General features: G+C 38.6%; 1 protein-coding gene across 5 annotated transcripts in view; it reads right to left on the bottom strand.

Annotated features, from left to right (window-relative positions):
- Shroom4 (shroom family member 4) overlaps positions 1 to 22048 on the bottom strand; it is a 96146-nt gene that overhangs the window by 5358 nt on the left and 68740 nt on the right. For all 5 annotated transcript variants that reach the window (XM_048796629.1, XM_048796633.1, XM_048796630.1 and 2 more), the window contains 3 exons: positions 7744 to 8550; positions 2925 to 3074; positions 1892 to 2072 (listed from right to left, as the gene is read on the bottom strand). In XM_048796629.1, coding sequence (XP_048652586.1) covers positions 1892 to 2072; positions 2925 to 3074; positions 7744 to 8550 — 1138 coding nt within the window. The remainder of the gene's footprint in view (positions 1 to 1891; positions 2073 to 2924; positions 3075 to 7743; positions 8551 to 22048) is intronic.

Here is a 22048-nt window from a genome sequence, read left to right as displayed (position 1 = left end):
CTACCTTGAGTGCCATACTACCTGTGTTTGAACCTCAGCTTTGACACAAAGTAATGGTTTGAATCTGGAATGAGTTACTCAATCTTTCTGTGCCTCGATTTCCCCATCTAAAAAAATAGACTAACCATAATACTCATCTCATAGAGTGGTTATGAGGATTAAATGATTTAACATGTTACCTGCTTGGAATAGTATCTTGCATGTAGGAAGCATGCTTCAGTGCTTCTTTTTAGTATTATTCCAGCTCAGGTATTCTGGGACCATTGGCTTACAGTTTTCTAGAATGTGTTCCTCACTAGTCATTTATTTAGAGAGGTCCAAGGTGACCAAGACTAAGAGAGTTGCCTCTGGGTTCTAGAGCCTGTTGTTATATTTTAGAAGTGTTCAAAAGGCAGGAGATCATGATTTCGTCAGAAATGTTATAAGTGTGCATTGGGGGGAAATTCTAAAACCCACCAGGAACTGGGGATTGGTGATGTGAATGAGGCAACATATGTAGATATCAAAAGATTCCCAGGTATTGTACCATTGTCTGCGCCTCCACACAAAACACAATGCCAGGGACACTTAGAAAATCACCTACCCACCCCTGCTGACAGGATCTGATGGGTGGAAGAATGAAGTAGAAGAGCCTTTTGTTTCTCAGCACTAGGACTCTGCAGCCTGAACCTCAGCTCTAGGGAAAATGCAGTATGTACAGCTATGGGAGTTATATAGACCCAGCCATAGATGACTGTTTTTCTCTGTGATATTGCAAATTGGTGACCTTCCTCACCTTTCTTCCTCAGAAACAAAAAACTGTCCTAGCCCACCCACAGTCACTTCAAATCACTGTCTGTTGTTCTGTGCTTTGCCATTTCTGATCATTGCTATCTTCTCCTGGCTAGACTTTTATTAGGTTTGCCCCTTGACAGGTCAGGCCCTGAGTAAGCGTGGAGCAGCCCTGTCATGCTCAGGGAACATGGAATCAAAGGAGCAATCAAACTTCGATACCACCATGCTTCCAATTCTTTCTCTGACATTTTGCTTCAGATGGGAAATTGGAAGGAGGACTTTTGCAAATGGCCCTGTACCTTCCTACAGGTCATGTCCTGAAAGGGAAATATGGGCAGAAGAGCAATTTACATTGAGTTCACATGTCCACAAAACGGTAAATTGGGCTTTTGAGGTTGCCATGGCAACCCTATTTGCTTATGAAATAAAATGGGTAAGTGCAGGGAGGGCAAAGTGATTCCAGGAACTTGATTTAAAAACTAGGCTAGTGGTATTTAGAGGAAGAAAAGGAGGTTTTGGAACAACAACAACATCATCTCCATTTATCTATTTTGTATTTCTAAGAGATAATTGACCATCATTGCAAATAAATACCAAAGTCTGCCAGCCTATAATTTCTCCTTATTTTCCTTAGTCAAGTCTGTTCTCTCTCCCAGAAAGTTACACAGAGAATAAAAATCAATGACACTGCCATTGGCTAGAACTCACTGGCAGAAGCCCTTATGTGCCCTGGGTGTTGAGTTATCTACAAGGCTGACTTAACTCAGAGGGGTAGCTTGGTAGAGCACAAATCCAGAGTCTTGACTTGAAGTCCTGTATCTATCATTTAGAATATAACCCTTGGGAAAATCAATCCCCTAGCTGGTTAAAAAAAAAGATAGCAATTCCTATTTTATATGATGGTCTTAAGGATCGGGGAGACTGATTTGATTACTACAACTGCTACTATTTCTTGAATCAAAAAGAAGCTGGAGTTGGATCCATGAGAAACCCAGAGAGACTGTTTGAGTTCCATACTGAAAATATAGGAACGAAAGAGTTTTAGAGGGCATAGAGAAGCTGGTTACCCTCCAGATACAAATGTTAACAATCTCTAGGGCATACTAAGAAACTTTACCTTTTTTTGAGCCAGTTCATGATCCACTTCCTCCTCTCCCAGGCCAATTTCTGCCATCTCTGGCTGGTCTTTCAACTTGTTCAGCAGCTCTGCTTTGGCCACAGAAATATTGTAATAAGCTGAGTAAGAGGTAGGGATTCCTGAGGCGCCTGGAGGAGGTGAGAAGTGCTGAAACTCTTGTCTGTGGAAACAAAGAGAGACCATTTAAGCATCTCTGTTGAAAAAGACTGCTTATCTTTCTACTTCCTTAATTTACCCATCTGTAAAATGAGACCCTGCTTCAGCAAAGAGTTGTAAAAAAATGGAATAAAATGCACTGTTCACATGTAAATAGGCCACACAAGGGCTCTCTGGAAGCCAAGTAAAGGCATACTTTAAGAATATTCCTAGAAGACTATTTCTATAACCATCATTTTAGCAATTAGGAGGACTTTAGAGATAATTTGGTTTGGTCATTAACACCCTACTGAAATCTAGAAAAAAAATGGCAGGCCCCAGAAGCTCTGGGCTTCTGATCATGATTCCTATTGGTTCATGGCCCCAGTGGAGAGGAGAGATGGTGGAGAAGTACCTGAGACCTTAGCTATGGGTCCTCCAAGTCTGTTGGCCTCTGTACTACCTATTCATGGATTCCCACCCACTCTGGGGCTCTGTCTAATTGACTTTTTTACAAGAGTTTCCTATGACTTTTGTGGATACTCTCATCATTTCTCCTTTCCTGATGCCACTCCTGTTTGAAATAGCCCCTCCATTGCAAATCTCCCACAGCAAAGAGGTCACCTATGACCTTGGCAGTGGTCACTATCTTCAAGGCTGGGGTTAACACCCCTGCAAGTGACTTATCATGGCCAACCATATCTCTCATGAGCTCTTCTAAGACTGCCTGCTATAGAGCAGCCCTTGGCCTAAAAAGAAACAGTATCTCTCCACTTCTACCATATCCTCAATGGCCCCAGCCTCCTGCATGGCTGTAGAGTGCAATGGGGAGAAAATGGAACCAGTAACACCCAGGAACTTAAGTGGAGGAGCAGACCCTGTTGTTTTGGGTTCACCAAAGCCTGCAGGGCTGGGGTGCTGCTTCTCAGAGCCCCAGGCCATGAAAGCAAATTTCTCCTCAGGAAAGAAGTAGCGCTGGTTCCATGCTGGATTGGGTTTGGACTCTTCTGCCATCGAGACTTCTGGTCTGGTGGGAAGAACAAAAGAGAAATGCTACAATGTCGGGTTTCACTGATGAAGCAGTAAATAATTCTGCCTAGGGTTTCTACAAGGGGGAGGCCCACCCCCATCATATATATTCTCTTTGCCTACCAGCCACTCTCTCCCACCACCTGTCTATGTCACTACCCCTTTGCTAACCTCTAGCTGTTTGAAAGGGAAAAATAGGAGAAACTCATTAGTCATTTTTGCAGCTATTTGCAGCTCTTAGATAAAGGTCAAAAATAATGGCTAAAAGGCTCCACAGCTATTTACTGATTCATGCTATGCTGTCTCCTAATTTATTGCACAAAAGAAACTTTGGCATGCCAATATTCCTCATCCTAGGAAATTCATTTTACATGTAGGGCTTCAAGCTTATAACACTGATATAAGAACAATGCTAGCTAATAGTCACACAGTGTTTACCATGTGCCAGAAATGGTCCTAAGATAGATACCACACATATGTACACATGTGTGTATGCGTACACACTTGCACACACACATTTGCACATATAGATATATAACTGAATGCTCATCATAACCATTTCAGAGATGAGAAACATGAGGCACCAAGAGGTAAAATAATTTTTCTCAAGGTCACCAGCCAGTAAACACCAGAACTGGGTTTGCCCAGGCAACTTGAATCTAAAATTTGTGCTTTTAGCCATTATACTATACAGGCAAAGGGACAACTTATAAAACTGTATATGTAAGGAATTTTCTAATTGGAGTTTACCTTTGTTAACAGAGAAAAGAGAACATTCTGGGAGGAATAATGAAAATATGAACTTAGGGAAGTCCTATCTGTGAAAAAAATATTAGGGCATGTGTGAAAATTCTGAGTCAGAAATTAGAAAAGAAAGGATGCGCTAATTGGGGACACAGTCCCTCAGCAGACACAGCCCTGCATCATATTAGAGTAGATCGTGTTTCACACTGTGCTCTAGGGCAGCACTCCTCAGCATCTCCATGAATAGGGAAGGAGTTACAGGAGATGTGTGAGAACATATTCAGAATTGGAAAGTGAACATCAAAGCAAAAATCAGAGTCCTTCCACAGAGCCCTGGAAGGAAGTGCAGAGAGTCCCTAAAGCAAGATATACCTACCCTTGACTCAGAGCCATTAGACGTTACCAACATTTGATAATTCTGCTAATTTGCTTCTACGTGTGTCACTGATATTTTTAGTTGAATGGTACATGGGTTACAGAGACATAGTGGCTTAGCTTGGCTGAAATGTACATGTGTTTGTTTGCATTTCAGAATAAAATAGTCTACATCAACTTGCCTCTAATACTATGCTTCCTTACAAAATTGTAAAGCTGATTCCTTCTGGTTAGCACTCTCTGCCATCCTAGAGTCTGGAACAGAATGTCCTTCAAGAGCCCAGAGATCCTGGGATGAAGAACCCAGGGAGTCTGGTTACCTGTGATCTTGTCATGAAGTTCTATCATTTCCCTGGGCCTCACTTTTCTTGTCTAATAAATGGAGGAGACTCACTGTCACTATTCCCTAGGATCATTCTGGAGATCAAATCAATCAATATAGTGAGGTTACATCTTGATAAAGTCATGGTACATTGAAAATATCATAAGTTGAAAGTGTCTTGAATACACCTAATCTACGGAACATCAGAGCCTATCCATGCAGTACAGCATAGTCTTGTTTGTTCCCCATGTAATCACGTGGCTGACTGGGAACTGCAGACGCTGCTGCTGCCCAGCATTGGAACAGTATTATACTGCATCTTGCTAGCCCGGGAAAAGAAAATCAAAATGCAAAATAGGAAATACAGTTTCTGTTGAATGCATATTTTTATTTGCACCATCATAAAGCCAAATTATCCTAAGTCAAATCATCCTAAGTCAGGGACTATCTGTCCATGAAAGTGCTTAGGATACTGCTGGGCACATAGTAAACAGGCAAAAAATGTTAGCTATGTTGGGAATGACGCTCTTCCTTAAATTTCCATTACTCAGAGAATCATCAAGAATTTATTTTTTGCAGCCAAAGCTAGGACTATAAGCAAATATGTGTGTGTGTGTGTGTGTGTGTGTGTGTGTGTGTGTATATATATATATATATATTTTTTTTTTTCCCTTGTATCCCACAGTCAGTAAAGAAAAGTCTCCAGCCAGGCGCAGTGGCACACACCTTACATGCCTGCAATCCCAGCGGCTCGGGAGGCTGAGGCAGGATGATCACGAGTTCAAAGCCAGCTGCAGCAATAGCGAGGCCCTAAGCAACTCAGTGAGACCCTGTCTCTAAATAAAATACAAATGGGGCTGGGGATGGGGCTTAGTGGTTGAATGCCCCTGAGTTCAATCCCTAGAACACCCCACCCCCAGAATCTCTGGACCAGTTTATAAGATCTGTAGTAACATCTCTGGGTCCAAAGTGCCAAGGTGAATGAAAATACATAAAAGAGGATGATGGTGGTCCCACAAGTACTGCTCTACAGGAGGGAAGAGGGTCTCCTGAAGACCTAGATGACTGGAACAATAAGTCCTCCCTAGAGAGGTTGTTGAAGAAGATAAAATACTCACGGGTTTTAGAATCACATAGATCTAACTTTGAATCTTTGCTGTATAACACCAAATTAGTTAGTCCCTCATTTGTTAAGCTTTTGTTTTCCTATTTGTCAAATTGGGATAATAATGGCCAATAGGGCTATAGGGTGGATTAAATGAAATAATGGACAGAAAATGCCTAGCAGTATCTAGCACATAGCAAATGCTTAATAAATGTTCAATCATTCATTTAGTCATTCATTTACTCATTTCTTCTGAAATGCTTAACCAGCACCTATTATGTGCTGAGCTACTTTCCCTTCTCCCAGCTCTGATGAGTAACCATTACAGTAACTTTCTGCAAAGTGTTTTCTAGCTGCAGTAAGTATGCTGCCCAACTAGACAGTTTGAGAAACAGCCATATTGGGACCTGATAAGGGATTCCCAGTGCCTGGGAGCCAGGCCCTGTACATGCTCTGTGTGTGGCACCTTGGACTGGAAAATTGCTCCAAAACCTCCAGATAACCAAGTGTTATGCTTTAGATATGAGGTGTCCCCCAAAGGCTTATGTGTGAGTCAATGAAAGAAGGCCTAGAGGTGAAATGATTGGATTATGAGAACCTTAACCCAATCAGTGAATTCATCACTTGATAGGGATTAACTGAGGGTAACTGAAAGCAGGGAGGGTGTGGCTGGAGGGCGTGTGTCATTGAGGGCGTGCCTTTGGGGTGTGTATCTGGTGAGCTGAGCTTATTTTCTTTCTGCTTCTTGGTGCCCATGTCCAGACCTGCTTTACTCTACGATACCCTCCCGCCATAATGTTCTACCTCACTTTGGGCCCTGAAGAATGGAGTCAGTTATCTATGGGCTAAGATCTCTGAAACCATGAACCCCCAAATAAACTTTTCCTCCTTAAAATTGTTCTTGTCAGGGTCTGCAGTTGTAGCTCAGTAGTAGAGTGCTTGCCTGGCACGTGTGAGGCACTGGGTTCAATTCTCAGCACCTCATAAAAATAAATAAAATAAAGGTCCACTGACAACTAAAAATTATTTAACAAAAAAATTGTTCTTGTCAGGTCCTTTGGTCACAGCAGTGAAAAAGCTGACTAAAACACCAAGTAACAAGATTTGTCTGTCAATCAAAGACACAATAACAAGGTACTTCCAATAACAACATGTCCCTGGCAAGTTCCTGCTATAAAGGATTTAAGGAAAGCACTCATAATATATCTACCTCCTGGCACCCACCTCTCACAAGAGTGCACATGTCTCCCCTCAGGAGGGCAGGAAGACATGAGAGCCAAAGCACTGAGCAATGGTGGTCCTGGGGTTTTGCTTTGCTGCTTAAAAGATAACCAGGCACTGTGAGGTATGCAAACAAGCAATGTCACAGTGGAGTTAGCAGACACTGGAAGTCCTGCTCTCAGACCACATTCCTACTTGACCTCCCCGCCTAGTCAACCTAATTACCACCTGTTGTCCACCAAAGCAAATATGAGGAGGCAGGGAAACAGAAAGGGGAGAAATAGGACAAAGAATGCACTTAGCTGTCATAAGGACAATGTACTTAGCTGACATAAGGGGCTGGGGACAAGTACCCAGCCCCAGGAATACCTTTGATGATAGGGTTGGGGGGAGAATTTATAGGTGCAGGCTATTTATCCTAAAGTAGAGGCAGGTCAGGTTGCCAGAAGCTAGCCTCTTGTTCTGGAGAGCAAGTGAAACAACAACAACAACAAAAAAAAAAAAAACAAAAACCTTGGACCAGATGTCTGAGAAAGGCCTAGTAAAGGCAAGAAGGGTTTCATGGCTTCAGGATCAGGGGCCAGATACTGATGTATATTTTGAAGAAAAACTGAGAAATAAAACAGTATTTTAATAATGATGTTAGGGATAAGAATATCAACAACTCTCTTTTACTGAGCATCTACTCAGTGCTAAGCATGTATCTGTGTCCTTCACATAAATTATCTTAACATTCACAACAACCATAAGGAGCAGGCATCATCACACCCATTTTCCAGGTAGGAAAACTGACGCTAGTAGTAGTTTCATTGACCTGCCCAGTTGGAAAATGGCAGAGACAGAATTCAAACTAATGCTGCCTACTTCTTCAGGGACTCAATACCTTTCACAAACACTTACTTGGGGGAATCAGTGGCCTCCTGCTCTGATGTCCTCCAAAGTCCACCAACACCATAATAGCAAAGGGGCTGAGCCTGCTCAGGTTGAGAACCTGGGTGGCCTCTTATTGGAGGCAGGAAATTACTGGAATGGAGAGCAAAGGACTCTTGATCTGGGAGGCTTTGTGAACCCTGCCTTGAAGCCTCCCGGTGACCAAGGGGTTGTGGTTGTTCTAGGATCTCCTCAGGATTGGGAGCACAGGAACCAGTGGTTTCTGAGCTGAAATACTGGGGTGGCAACTCTTCCTCCTCTTCTTCTCCCTCTTCCTCTTCTTCTTCCTCTTCCTCCCCCTCTTCCTCCTCCTCCTCCTGCTGCTGCTGCTGCTGTTGTTGTTGTTGTTGCTGCTGCTGCAGCTGCTGCTTCTGCTGCTGGGCTGCCCGGAAGAGCCTGTACTTCTCCCAGTTTGGAGGAGGAGGGCGAGGAGGAGGAAAGGCCTTCTTCCTGGCTCCCAGAGGATCTGGCTGAGTCTCATCCCCTTTGCTAAAGAGCTCCCTGCGAGGCTGTCCCCAGGCCCGGGTACTCTGGGGCTCCAAGCTGATGTGACTCTCTGAGAAGGCCCGGCTGCGCAGTGGGCGGGGCATGGCGGCAAGGGAGCTCCCCTCCTCATAAAGGGAAGTTTCCTCCGTTTTTTTCAAGGCCTGTTTGAAGTCTCCGAGGAGATCAAGAGAAGAAACTGCTCGATGACTTGATAAATCCAGTGATGAGTTCTCGAGGCAAGGATGGAAGGGGGTTGCCCATGGGAAGCTAGTCTTGGAATGAGCCATTTCCCTGCAAAACAGCAGATGAAGGTTAAGTAACATAAGCATGTGGTGGACAGGTCCACAGTTTGGACGCCATTACTTATGTAAATTTTAAAAAAAAATATTCTTTTAGTTGTCAATGGACCTTTATTTTTATTTATTTATATGTGGGGCTGAGGATCCAACCCAGGGCCTCACACATGCAAGGCAAGTGCTCTACCACTGAGCCACAACCCCAGCCCCTATTTACATTAAAATTTAAATGGCCACAAAACACTGCAATATGTGTAAGAAATATAATAATCATACTACTAATAACAACTTCTAACATTCATTGTGCATATACTAAGTATCAGGTAATATTTTAAGTGTGTTCCTTATCTTAATTTAATTAACCCTCATGATCAGCCTAGGTGGTAGCTATTATTATCATGATTTTACAGATAGGGAAACTGAGACATGGACAGGTCAAGTCACTTTCCTAGGGTCATAAAGTTAATAAGTGGCAGAGCTAGAATCTGAACTTAAACTGTCTAGCTCCAAAGTCGAGATACACACATACTACCTCAGTTTGTTTATACCACTTAGATTGGATAGGCTGTGTTCTGGGACTTACAAGTCTATTTATCCTGTTTTATCTGTTGTTTTTGTTGATTTTACATTATGAAGATTTCAAATATTTAGAAATGTACAGAGATTGCTATAATAAATAACCACATTTCCAAGTACCACCCAGAATTAGCATTTTTATGCATGCATTGTACATTTTTCTCGACAAATAGAAATAACATGCTTTGTGTCCAGTCCCCTGCCCCTCCAGATGCAACCTATATCATGAATGGGATGTGCATACTTTCCATGTTCTTATATATGTAACAAAAAACACAAGCAGGCCATTCATACATTTCTGTTCATTCATACGTTTGTGGCTCAGTGGTTAATCATCTCTGAACTCAATGAGTTTTATAATATATCCTACTGAAGTCCCAATCAGAATTTTCAAATATAGAAAATTCTAAACTTCTATTTTTTTTTTTTACTTCAGTTTTTTTTTTTTTTTAACCATTGGGGATTGAACCCAGGGGCATTTTACCACTGAGCTACATCCCCAGCCCTTTTGTTATGTTTTATTTAGAGACAGGGTCTCCATAAGTTGCTTAGGGCCTTGCTAAGTTGCTGAGGCTAGATTTGAACTTGTGATCTTCCTGCCTCAGGCACCCAAGTTGCTGGAATTTCAGGTGCACACCATCATGCCCGTCTATTTTTTTTTTAAATATAAACTTGCAAAAAAGGAAAGGATGTTAAAGAATGTTCTGCTATAGAAGAAATGGGAAAGGGGATAAGTAAGTTATCAAGCATTTTACAAGACAACAATGATTGAAAGTGTGTTCTTGACAAACAGAACAGTATAGAAAGACCAGAAACAAAAAGACCATCTATCAAATCATCATATATGTGTAATCTTCCAAAACAAGGAGATAAAGAAAGACTATTTAATAAATGTCTTTGAGAAAACTGCAGAATGGTGCTATTTGGAGCTAGACCACTTATTAGACACCAAAATAAATTCAAGCTCAAGAGTTAAGGATGTATGGGTTTATAAAAATTTAATGTACTACATATCTGATGTATGTATATACATGTATAAATATTATATGCATATATGTATAATATAGTTATAAGGAAAAACTATCAGAAAATTAAAGACTATCCCTTGTGAGGTGAAATAAAATTCTCATAAGTGATAGAAGAAAATCTCTAAGGAAAAAAGTCCAGGTTTATTTGAGTCAGTGTCAAATGCCAAACTTCTTTAAAATAAAGAGTGACCAAAGTTAAAAAGACATCTTTTTGACTTCAGGGTATAAAAAGTTAAGCCCTCTAAAATACAGATCTGGTTTCCTGCTTCAGCCTATGAGAAAACAGCCATCATTCTAAGTCCTGCCCAGTGACAGGAAATTCTGTCATCAGACAGAATATCCATTCAGTGATCATAATGAAGACTAGGAATATTTCTTTTTAAAAATAATAATACAGCCACGTGCAGTGGCACACATCTGTAATCCCAGTGGCTTGGGAGGCTGAGGCAGGAGAATTGCAAGTTTGAGGCCAGCCTCAGCAACTTAGCGAGGCCCTAAGCAACTTAGCAAGATCCTGTCCCAAAATAAAAAAAAATAAATAAGGGCTGGGGATGTGGCTCAGTGGTTAAGTACCCCTGAGCTCAATCCCTGGTATCAAAATAATAATAATAATAATAATAATAATAATAATAATAATACAAAATTAAAAGATAATATACATAATGGTAGCCAAGCTCAGACAGAATAGAAAGTAAAATGGCCTTCATTCCCCTTATCTCCAGCCCCCATCCTGGCTAGGTGTTTGTTCACTTGCATCAGAAATTCATATCCAGACATCCCTACTGTTCTCATTTGGGCATATCTCCCAGAAAAATAAAAACCAAAAGTAGTGAGTAGAAAGTAAATGATGACAAATGAATATCAAGCAGAGAGGCCTTTCTTGATTAGCTGATCTAAAATAGAGATGACTAATCCTTAATCATCCTTATTCTACTTTGTTCTTTCTCAGAGCATTTATCACAGCCTACTGATATTATATTACATACTTATTTTTACTTGTTTATTTTGGTATTTCACTCTCAAACTGAAATATAAGCCCCATGAGGTCAGAGATCTTGTCTGTCTCATTCATCTGGTCTCTAGTGCCTGGCACATAGTAGGTGTTCAATAAACATTTGTTTAATAAATTAATTAATTCCAAAACTTTAAAATGCAAGTCATGATATTCATATCATAAAAAGTTGAATTAAAGGCAAAAAGAAATGAATAAGACAAAGAAGGACACTATAATGTTAATGACTATAACACATGTAATATATGATGAAGATCTAAGTACCCTGAATCTTCTTTTCATTTTCTTTTTTTTTCTTTTCCTTCTTTCTTTTCTCTTCTTTTCCATTATTGCAGTACTGAGAATTGAGTGATGCAGGGGTGCTCTACCACTGAGTTACATCCCAGCCCTTTTTTCGTTTTTAATTTTGATACAGGGTCTCATTAAGTTGCCAAGGATGACCTTGAACTTGCGATCCTCCTGCCTCCCAAGTTGCTGGGATTATAGGTGTGCACCTCTGTGCATGGCAATATTCTGAATCTTTTAAAAAAAGATTATTTTTCTTTTTAAAGAGAGAAGAAATTCATAAAGCAGGGCTGGGGTGTAGCTTAGTGGTAAAGCACTTGCCTAACATGTGCAAGGTTCTGGGTTCCATCCCCAGCACCTCACAGACAAAAAAATCATAAAGTAAAATCCATAGAAAATGCTAAAATATTAAAAAGCAGAAACAAAATGTAAGATGGTTCAATTTAAAACAGACCACAACAGTCAAAAATCAAGATAATGGAAAAATCTAAATTTCTTCATATGCTAAAAACAAAGACACATATGAAAGTAAAAAAAAAAAAAAATCTCCAGAAATTAAACAAGGAAAAACCCCCTTCTACTTCAATCAAAGAGGAAATGTTATATGAAATTGCACAATGCTTATAAAGTAACATTAACAAAAATATCTAAAGCTGAAGGATATGGTGAACTAAACGGTAGTCCAAGGAAAATCTGTAGCCTTCAATACTTACATTAATATATAATAACAAATTAAAATAAATGAATTAAGCATTCAACAAAAGTAGTTAGGGAAATCTCAAAAATAAAGCTAAATCAAGCAGAAAGATAATAAAACTAATGGCAGAAATAATACACAGCAAAACACATGAACTAATAATGAAAGCCCAAAGCCAGTTCTTCAAAAGAAAATATAAAACAGGAAAAAAATTGTTAATCTAATTTTAAGAAACCCAAACACCCAAAATGTGAAATGGAGAAATTACCACAATTATAGAGTAAATGAAAAGAGTAAGTGAATACTTTATAAAAACTTTGACTGAGTTTCTAGACAAACAAAAATTACAAATACTGATAGAAGAAAAGAATATCTAAACCCATCAGTTATTGTAGAAAATATTGATAAATTTGACCGCCCCCCAAAATAGCACAATCACATAGTCTTGCATTAACTCTACCAATCTCCCAGGAACATATACAATATCAAAATTATATTATACACTTTCTAGACCCTGGAATCTTGAGAACAGAGGAGACAGGTTCCTGCATAATATTCCTGGTTTAACATAGCCAAACCCAACAACTACAAAATATATAAAGGAAAACTAGAGACCAATCTCATCTGAGAACATTGATGTAAAATTCTTAAAATACAGCAGAGATTGCAGTAGGATGTTAAGAATATAATGCATCATAAAATGTAAGGCTCATCCTAGAAATAAAAGACTGCTTCTGTATTAGAAAACCTATTCATATAAATGACAACATTGATAAATCAAAGGATAAAAGACATAAGACAATCTCCCTAATCTAAAAATATATTTCAGGACAATTCAATACCCTTCCAGATTGAGGAAAAAAACCTAATAGGGAAATAAGGCTATTTCCTTGACACCATCATTATCATTACACATTTTTTGTAAATATTTTTTAGTTGCAATTGGACACATTACCTTGATTTTATTTATTTATTTTTATATAGTACTGAGGATCGAACCCAGTGCCTCACATGGGCGAGGCAAGCACTCTATCACTGAGCTACAACCCCAGCCCCTCTTTATACATTTTTTAAAGACAAAATTCAACATTGTGCTTAATGGCAAACTACTAGATGCATTCCCATTAAAATGGGGAACAAGGCCAAAGTTCCCACTTTTCCCACAAGTATTTATATTGTTCTGAAAGTACTAGATATGCAATATAAAATAATAAATAAGTAAACATTGGAAGAAGGGCTATGTTATTATTATGTATAAATGATAAGAGTATTTACCTGGAAGTTTCATGAGAAACAATTTCAAAACCAATACCAATAATAAGAAAATTCAGTAAGGTGTCAGTGTATAAAATTAATCTATATAAATCAACAACTTTCCTATATGTGCAGCAATCAGAAAATATACTAGAGGGAAAGATCCCATTTACTACAGCAGTTGAAAAGATAAAATGCCTAGTAATAAACCTAAACAAGAAATATGCAGGAACTATATGCAGAAAACTCTACATCTCTGTGGAGGGACGTAAAATAAGATGTACATAAATGAAATAACATACCATTTCCTAGCAATATGATTTGATATTGTAAAGATGTTACCTCTACCTAATAATCTATAAACTTAAGAGAAACCCAATAAAATTGTCAACAGATTACATTTTGGAACATCATTCTAAATTTCATATGGGAAAATAAAGTTGTGAGAACAGCCAGAAACAGTTGAAAAAATAGCCCTACCTAAAATACATTCTAAAGTTACAGTGAATAAGGCAGTCTCATAAATAGAAAGATATAGCCATGGAACAACACATAGACCCCAGAACTTGGAAGTAAACCCAGATATATTGGGGAAGTTAGAGAAACTTCCTAATAAAACTTGTGATAAAGAAAGCACTTCAAATAGTGGGGGAAAGATGGATTAGGCAATATTATTTTGAAACAACTGGGTAGCCACTGGGACCCAAAATAAGGTGGAATCCTCTTATTACTCTTTACAACAAAATAGAGTTCAGATCATTGAGTCTCAAATGTTAAAAAAAAAAAAAAGTCACCATGAAGTTTCTAGAAGAAAAGAGAAACCATGGGAAAACTTTAAAATTATCTTGGCAGGATAAGCTGTGAGACACCAAATAAAGAGGCAATAAGGGAAAGTTGATAAATTAGACCTCTTAAAAATTAAAAATTGATGTTCAGAAAAGTATCATGAACAAACTGAAAAGGTGATGATACACTGGGAAAAATATTTATAACATATACAAGAGGAAGTGCCCTTACAGTGTGAAACACACTTAAAAATCCATAAAAGGAACCAACAACTCAGTAGGGAAATAGTTCATGGAAAAATGAGGACAACTTATCAACATATCAAAGGTATTCAATTTCACTTCAAGAAATACAAATACAAACAATGATGAAACATTTTTAATAAAAAATAAAGAATTGAGGGCTGGGGTTATGGCTCGGCTGTAGAGCACTTGCCTTGCATGTGTGAGGCTCTGGGTTTGATCCTTAGCACCACATAAAAATAAATAAACAAAATAAAGCTATAAAAAATAAAGAATTGATAAGGAAACAGGTGATCTCCTACATCACCCTTGGGAGTCTAAACTGGTGTAGTCTCTATGAAGCACACTTTGGTAGGCAAAATGTGCGTAACCTTTCAACCAGCAATTCAACCAATAAGGATTTATCCTACAGATGTATTTTAACATGAACACAGAGAGATATTCATAAGGATATTCACTGTAGCTTTCTGTGTGATCACAAGAGACTAGAAACATTCAAAATGCCTTTCTAAAAGGGAGGGCTCCATCTGACCTCCCTGATAGAAGGAGCACAGGAAGAAAGCCAAGGAAAAGATTAAACCCTTGATAATCCAGGGGTGCACCATCAGAAAGCTCAGGTGACCACACGTCAGGGTGGGGGAATGCCCCGTATGCATTATATTATAGGTGTCCATTGGATTAGACAAAGGGGAATGAAGGGAAGGGAGGGGCAGGGGAATAGGAAGGACAGTAAAGTGAAACAGACAGAATTTTCCTAGCCTTGTATTTGAATACATAACCAGGATAATTGCATCAGGTACAACCACAAGAATGGGATCCTAGTTAGCATAATTTATACTTCTTGTATATGTAATATGACAAAATAAACACTACTGTCATGTGTATCTCAAAAGAACAAATAAAAAGAAAAAAGAACTAGTTAAATAATATAGGGAATACCTGAATATGAAATGCTACATAGCTGTTAAAATAAGGCAGTGGATCTATATGTGACTTATGGAACAATCTACAGAACTATCACCAAAATGAAAAAGCAACATGTAGCAGAGATATGTCAAGATCATTGTACTGTCTGGTGTAACTAATTAAAACAAATTTAATTTTTTTTTAAAAAACCCAAAAAACAAACAAACAAAAAAAAAAAACATGTAGCAGAGAAAACAATGTGTGGTATGAATGTGCAGCTAATTTTAGGAGTGCTGCCCCCAGATGTTGCTCTTGGAAAAGAGAATCTGGTGCTAATAGGCATACTGGGCACTCCCCCACCCTGACGTGTGGTCATCTGACTTTTCTGATGGTGCACCCCTGGGTTACCAAGGGTTTAATCTTTTCCTTAGCATTCTTCCAATGGCCCTTCTATCAGGAAAATAAAGAGCTTTGGGAAGATGTTTGATGTGGGGACATTTGATGGAGCCATCTATCTATCCATGGGAAAGGCTAATTAATGTGAAAACTAGGACCTAAGAGGCCAAAGATTTCTTCTGGATTTACATAAAAATGAAGACATCTTTCCACCCTACTCCAGCTCTAAATCACCTCCAGCCTTATTTTTCAAAGTAGGCCCCAACCACTGTTTTTGTTGTTTTTGTTGTCTGTTTGTTTGGCCAGGTTCTTGATTTTCTAGTCTATAGCAAGTTTTTACAGAATTTTAATAATTACTCTTCTCATATTTCTTGCATTTAAATACATTAGGATATTTTTACCTATAAGAAATTTATAAATAAACTACCATCATATGTTGAGGTTCATGTTCAGAAAATTCTTTCTGGGATCAGAGCATGTTCCAAAAGTTGGAAACTATTGGTCTGGGTCAGCAGTTCCTAATCTAAGTGGCTCCTGATCATTTGCCTAGAGAGATTGTTTAAAATGAAAATAAATGGGCCCCATCCCTTGAAATTGGGATTTTTAAACCTCTGTGGTGGGCCCTGGAATTCTTCATTTTAGAGAATTAACACATAGGATTCTAACATAAGTGGTTCAGGGACCATATTCTGGAAATACATGTTGATCTGGCCCAGATGATCTCATTAGGGTGGTCCTTCCCCTTCCTGGAATCCTACTTTCTTCTGCCATCCTGTTCTGCATGTCTCTGCAATGTTGAGGCTGGTCCTACTCAGACAAGTGAAAGGGAGAGCGTTGCTTTTAACTTTAGGGATAACACTGATTATAGTAATTTCCAGGTTGCCTTATTAGAGCCCAGTGTCTCCAAAAACATCACACTGCCATAAATCAGGGTATCAGATGTCCCTAGAAGGGCACATTGTTTTCTTTCAACTGATTTTGAAATGGGTCAGTTTTATATACCACTGACATAGTGGTAACTACCTAAACAAGACACCTTTGAATCTCTAGCCCAATGGATCTTCACACCATTCTTAAGCTGAAACTTGATTTTTATTATCTCTCTCTTTTTAGTAGATAAGAAGAGTGAACAAATAAGTCTATGGATAAAATCCTTGCTAATGTGGGCCTCCTGACTAGGCAGAGCTGGGAGCTGAGGTCTCCCGGTTTCTTAAATGTTGAGCAGGGTTGAACATTAACCAGGGAGCAGTGCATTACAACATCCTTAACAGAAGCAAGGAGTGGGCTTGAAGCATAGAGCTGTTAAGATTACAATTTGCACAACCATAGGCCATGGACTTCCCTCTAATAATAAAGATTGTACTGTCATTTATCAGGCACCTTGCTATGTACCCAGCATCATTTCCAGGTCTTTTTATAGAGTTAATCCTCAAGGCAGTTCTGTATTTTACTGAAACAGAAATAAGTACCTTGCTCAAGGTCATGCAGCTTTTGAGTTATGGAACCAGATTTTAAAATTCTACTGGAATTCAAACTCCAGTTATTCTGACACTGTGTCCTTTCTGCAGGACTTTGACCCACAGGCTTCCATTGGCATGCATTAGGTTCAAGCCAAGGGCATCAGCCTATGGAGGTTCCACTTTGAAATGCTAAGGACTCCTAAATACACAAAAATTGACAAATTGACAACACTTTGGAACCGAATAAGGATATTCTCCCTGGAATGGAAGGCAGAGAGTTTCATTGAAAGGCAGGCACTGTGGTTTCTTCCTTCTTACGATGTGTTGAAAACTGTGTTAGACACTTCCATGAATGTATTTCAATTAATCTTTACAACAACCCATTGAAGTAGGTTCCACGATCGGGGTACTCCAGTAGGTGCCATTATTGCCAGTTTGCAGATGAGAATTGTTAGGCTCAGAAAGGGTAAATCATTTTCTCAGTAGGTAAGAAGCAGTAGTTTCCAGACTGGAACTTGCCTTGTCTGGCTCTGAGGGAAAATCCCACTGAAGCAAGGACTCCTGGGGTGGAGCAAAAAGGTACTTGCTCCATTAATCCCCAGGTGTCCATGAAGACTTCAGCTCCTCCCTGAACAAAGGGGAAGAAGCATGAAAGATAAATAGGAGAAAGGGCTTTGTTGACACCAGCAAAGAGTCTACATCTCAAAAACAAAAGCAGATTGCCTGCCAAGGCTTGGGCTGTTCTCTTCCTCTTGGCACAGGCTTCATTTTCTTCTGATGAATAGATTTTCCCCTTCTGTTAAAATATTTTTTGGCCTAATAGTAATTGAAAACGAAAACCAATATTTGCAGAGACTAACAAAAAAAAAAATCTCCTCCTGTCTCTTCCTTGCCCCCTTTGAAGTTTTCTTGTTTGGAAATTTTATTTTTAAACTCACCACAATAGCTTGGCATTCCTGGATTTCAGTAGCAAGAGCATACAGGGCCAGTCCCTCTTGCCTTTCCCTTCTCTCAGCAGTCCAAAGATAAGACTGCTCCAAGAGAAACAGCCACTCCCAGGTTAATGCTGAAGGAAATATTTGTAAGATTCAGGAAGTGAGACACAAGGAGGCTACACAAAGAGGGGAGGAGGACCCAGAGAGCTTATTGCTGTCATCTCTCTTCGCCCCTGGGTTCACAGAACTTCCAGTAAGGAATGATGAGTCTGGCAACAATAAATACAAGTGGCAGGATTCTCCCTGAGCATTTCCCTGTCCTCAAGAGATTGGTACAAAGTGCTCTTTAAGATTCCACAGAGGTCTTTGCTTTATTGGACGTTTTCCAGGTGAAGATTAGCTCCCCATTCCCCCAGTGACCCTCATCACTATTTGTCATCAAAGTATCCATACAGATAAAGTTACTAGGATAGAGAGTAAACATGCTTCTTTGGGAATAATGGTACCAAAAGGCAAAATATCTGCAAACTACTGCTGATGATGGAAGTAAAGAAAAATGGAAAAGTTGAAGAAAGTGATGGTTCTGAACCAGAGAATAAAATGGTTATTGGCGTGTGGGGGTGGAGGGTACCATATCAAAGCGGTGGTGACAAATTAGGAGTTTCACAAAGGTCTGGTGAGGTACCACCTCAGAAATGTCAAAGTTCACGTGGATTTAGATAAGTAGAGGTGCTGATTGATGGGAGAATTCTAGCAAAGTGCACTCTTGCTAGCAGTGAGATCAAGCATGTCTGGTAAGTAACACTGTCTATCATTGGTATGGGGATTTTTTTTTTTTTACAAAGCCCTTAATCTCTAACTTCCCAGGCCTAAATTGAACCAAGGAAGACTGCTCTTCTTCAGATTTTCTTTTTTATTAGGATTCTCAGCATCTTGACATGTGCCCAAAGAACATCATGTGCATTCCAGGCCAGCTATTTATATTTTATCAGATTCTTTCCTGAAGCTACTATCAGATTCAACATGTGCTTTAGGATTTAGCTTTTTTTTTTGGGGGGGGGGTAAATATTATTACAAATATCTATTTCTGTGTAAGACCCAATATTTGTATAACCACTACTATTAATGGCTCTTCTATCATGATGCTATTAGTGGCATCATGATAGCGTATTAGATTGGCAAGCCTTTTCTATGATCAAAAAAATGGCACTGCTAAGAACATCTTTAAAGAAATTATTTTTCCCTTTTAATTGATTTCTTTAAGGGTAAAAGTAGGGGGAAAATGTTATAACACTTGTCACATGTTTCCAGATCACCCTATAGGAAAGCACAACCTGTTTCCTCACAGCCTTGCCAAGGAAGGGTTTTATAATTTCTATTTATCATTTCTATTAATTGTTGATCACTTAATGAGAAGGTCATAATACCTTGAAATTGCTTTGTATTTGCATTACTTTAATTGCTACAGGGGTTGTACTTTTCCATGCAATGATTTTACTGCCTTTATTTCCTCACATGTCAATTGCCTGTTTATTTTCCTTGCCCACTAATGAATCCAAATCTTCAACCCAACCTTCTATATCTATAGCCATTCTTTATGCTTTGGGGACAGGCAATTGTTATCAGTGACATTGATCTCAGACATTTTCCTCATTCTGCTGGTTAGCTTTTTATTATATTTTGTTGTTCAAAGGTTTTTTTTTTTGAGCTTTTATATATTTGAACCCATCCATCTTGTCTCTGATGATATCCTTCATTTAACAGACACAAAGTTAACTTCCATCCACAGCTGGAATAAATAGCTATTCCACTGGTAGACCTTCTGGACAGTATGTGCTGTGGATCTAACTAAGGCAAGTGCTATGTAAATTATTTATTCTCCATATTGATCTATAAAATTTCCAAAATTTATGAAACAGTGATTGCTTTCTCACATTTAGCATTGCATCCACTGTGTTTTATATTCTTAAAATAGCTCAAATCTATTACTAGAATTATCTTTTTATTTTACTATTTGACTTTTTAAACAAACCCATTACAATATGTTTTTTTGACCACTGTCACTTTATGATAGGATTTAAAACTTGAGATGGTAAGTCTACCATCATTACCTTTAGTATTCTGGCCCACTCCATCCAGATAAATGGCACTATGAGTTTGACAAATCTATAAAGTATCACATGGTGATTCTAATGTTAGTGCATTACATCTATATATTAATATAGGGAGGATTATATCGTTACTATATTTAGTCTTCCCAAAATGAAGCAAAGTATAGTTATGTGTTTACTTATATTGTTATTTATCCAATTAGATTTTTTTAAAAAAAATTCTTTTGTAGTTGTAAATGGACAGAATGCTTTTATTTGTTTACTTTTATGTGGTGCTGAGGATGGAACCCAGTGCCTCACACATGCTAGGCAAGCACTTTGCCACTGAGCTACAGCCCCAGCCTGAACATTAGATTCTCATAATTTTCCTTGAATAAGTTTCGTGTGCCCAATGTTATATTAATACCCAAGTATTTAAATTCACTTTGTCATATTTGTGACATTTTTTGTGCTTCTATAGGTTGGTTACCTTCTTCTCAGGTGATAAAGGAATCCTGGGAAGTGTACTCTTCCTAATGAAATCGGATTCAAATCTGAATTATCCATTTTCTTTTAATCAATCAGTAAATAAGAAATATGAGCTCTATATTCCACACTTGCTCATGATTTAGTATGACAAAAGGGACAAAGAGAACCCTCGACTGAGAATTGAAAAGAAAACTAGGCAGAGTTCTAGTTTTGTCACGTACTTGCTGTATAAACCCAAAAGTAATGGACTGTGGAGTCAGATGCTTGATTTACCTTGGGAAAGTGATAATTATCTATTTGTGAGTCAGTATTCTCATCTGAAATACTGGATCAATAAACAGTAACTATCTCATGGGGATAAATAATAAATAATTCATATAAAATGTATATGACAGTGTCTGACACATAACAAACACTCCATAAATGTTAGCTATTATATTTGTTCTTGTTGTTAATAATATAATAATATCTTTCCCAAGACTGAGTTTCCTCATAAGTACAATGGGAAAAATAAGGCTTAACTTCACAATGCTGTAAGGATTAACTGTGTCCTACGAATATAAAAAACACCCTACACGTTTTAATGTTCTTTGCAAAGTGTGAAAAAAAAGGAAATGGAAAGAATCACAGCAGGCAATCATAGGTAGAGAAAACCAAGAGAGGTAATCCAAAGAATAATGTCTTTTGGCTTTTAAACACATATACTTATATAACTTTTTCTCCCAGTAAATCTACTCACCACTTTTTCCCCTCCTGCTAATATCAAAATTATTTTGCATTCTCTGCACACAAACCAAATAACAGTGGAGAGAGACAACCAAGAGTGTAACTACCTGGAATTATCAATTCATTGCAGGCTTCTAGGCAGAGAGAGTGGCTCAAGATTATACATTTGATTTTCCCACCTACACCCATCATTCCAGTTGTGACGGAAATGACATAATAATTGTTAAAATGCATGTGTGTGGTGGGGAGAGAGCGTGAGGGAAAATTCCTTAGAATTTTTTCTCACAAATGTCATCTCTTGCCTGGACCATTCCAAGTCCATCTTGTCTTGCCTGAGATCTTGAACTGTCATCTGCCTCTTCTATGTTAGGTAGCAATACTTTTCCCCTTTCTTTTGATCTTTCCTTTCTATTTTTAAACTTAATGCAGTTTTTGAGATTCTGACCAAACCTTCTCTTAAACTAGTGCTTCTCAAACTCAGCTTGTATCAGAATTGTCTAGAGGGCTTAAGAAAACACAGATTGCTGCTCATATCCCCACTTTCTGATTCAGTAGGTCTGAGCGGGGCCTAAGAGTTTTCATTTTATTTTTCCCCTCAAAACAGCTCTTTA

Source organism: Marmota marmota, unplaced genomic scaffold (genome assembly GCF_001458135.2).
Source record: "Marmota marmota marmota unplaced genomic scaffold, marMar, whole genome shotgun sequence".
NCBI classification, from domain to species: domain Eukaryota; kingdom Metazoa; phylum Chordata; class Mammalia; order Rodentia; family Sciuridae; genus Marmota; species Marmota marmota.
This window is presented reverse-complemented; position numbering and strand designations above follow the sequence as displayed.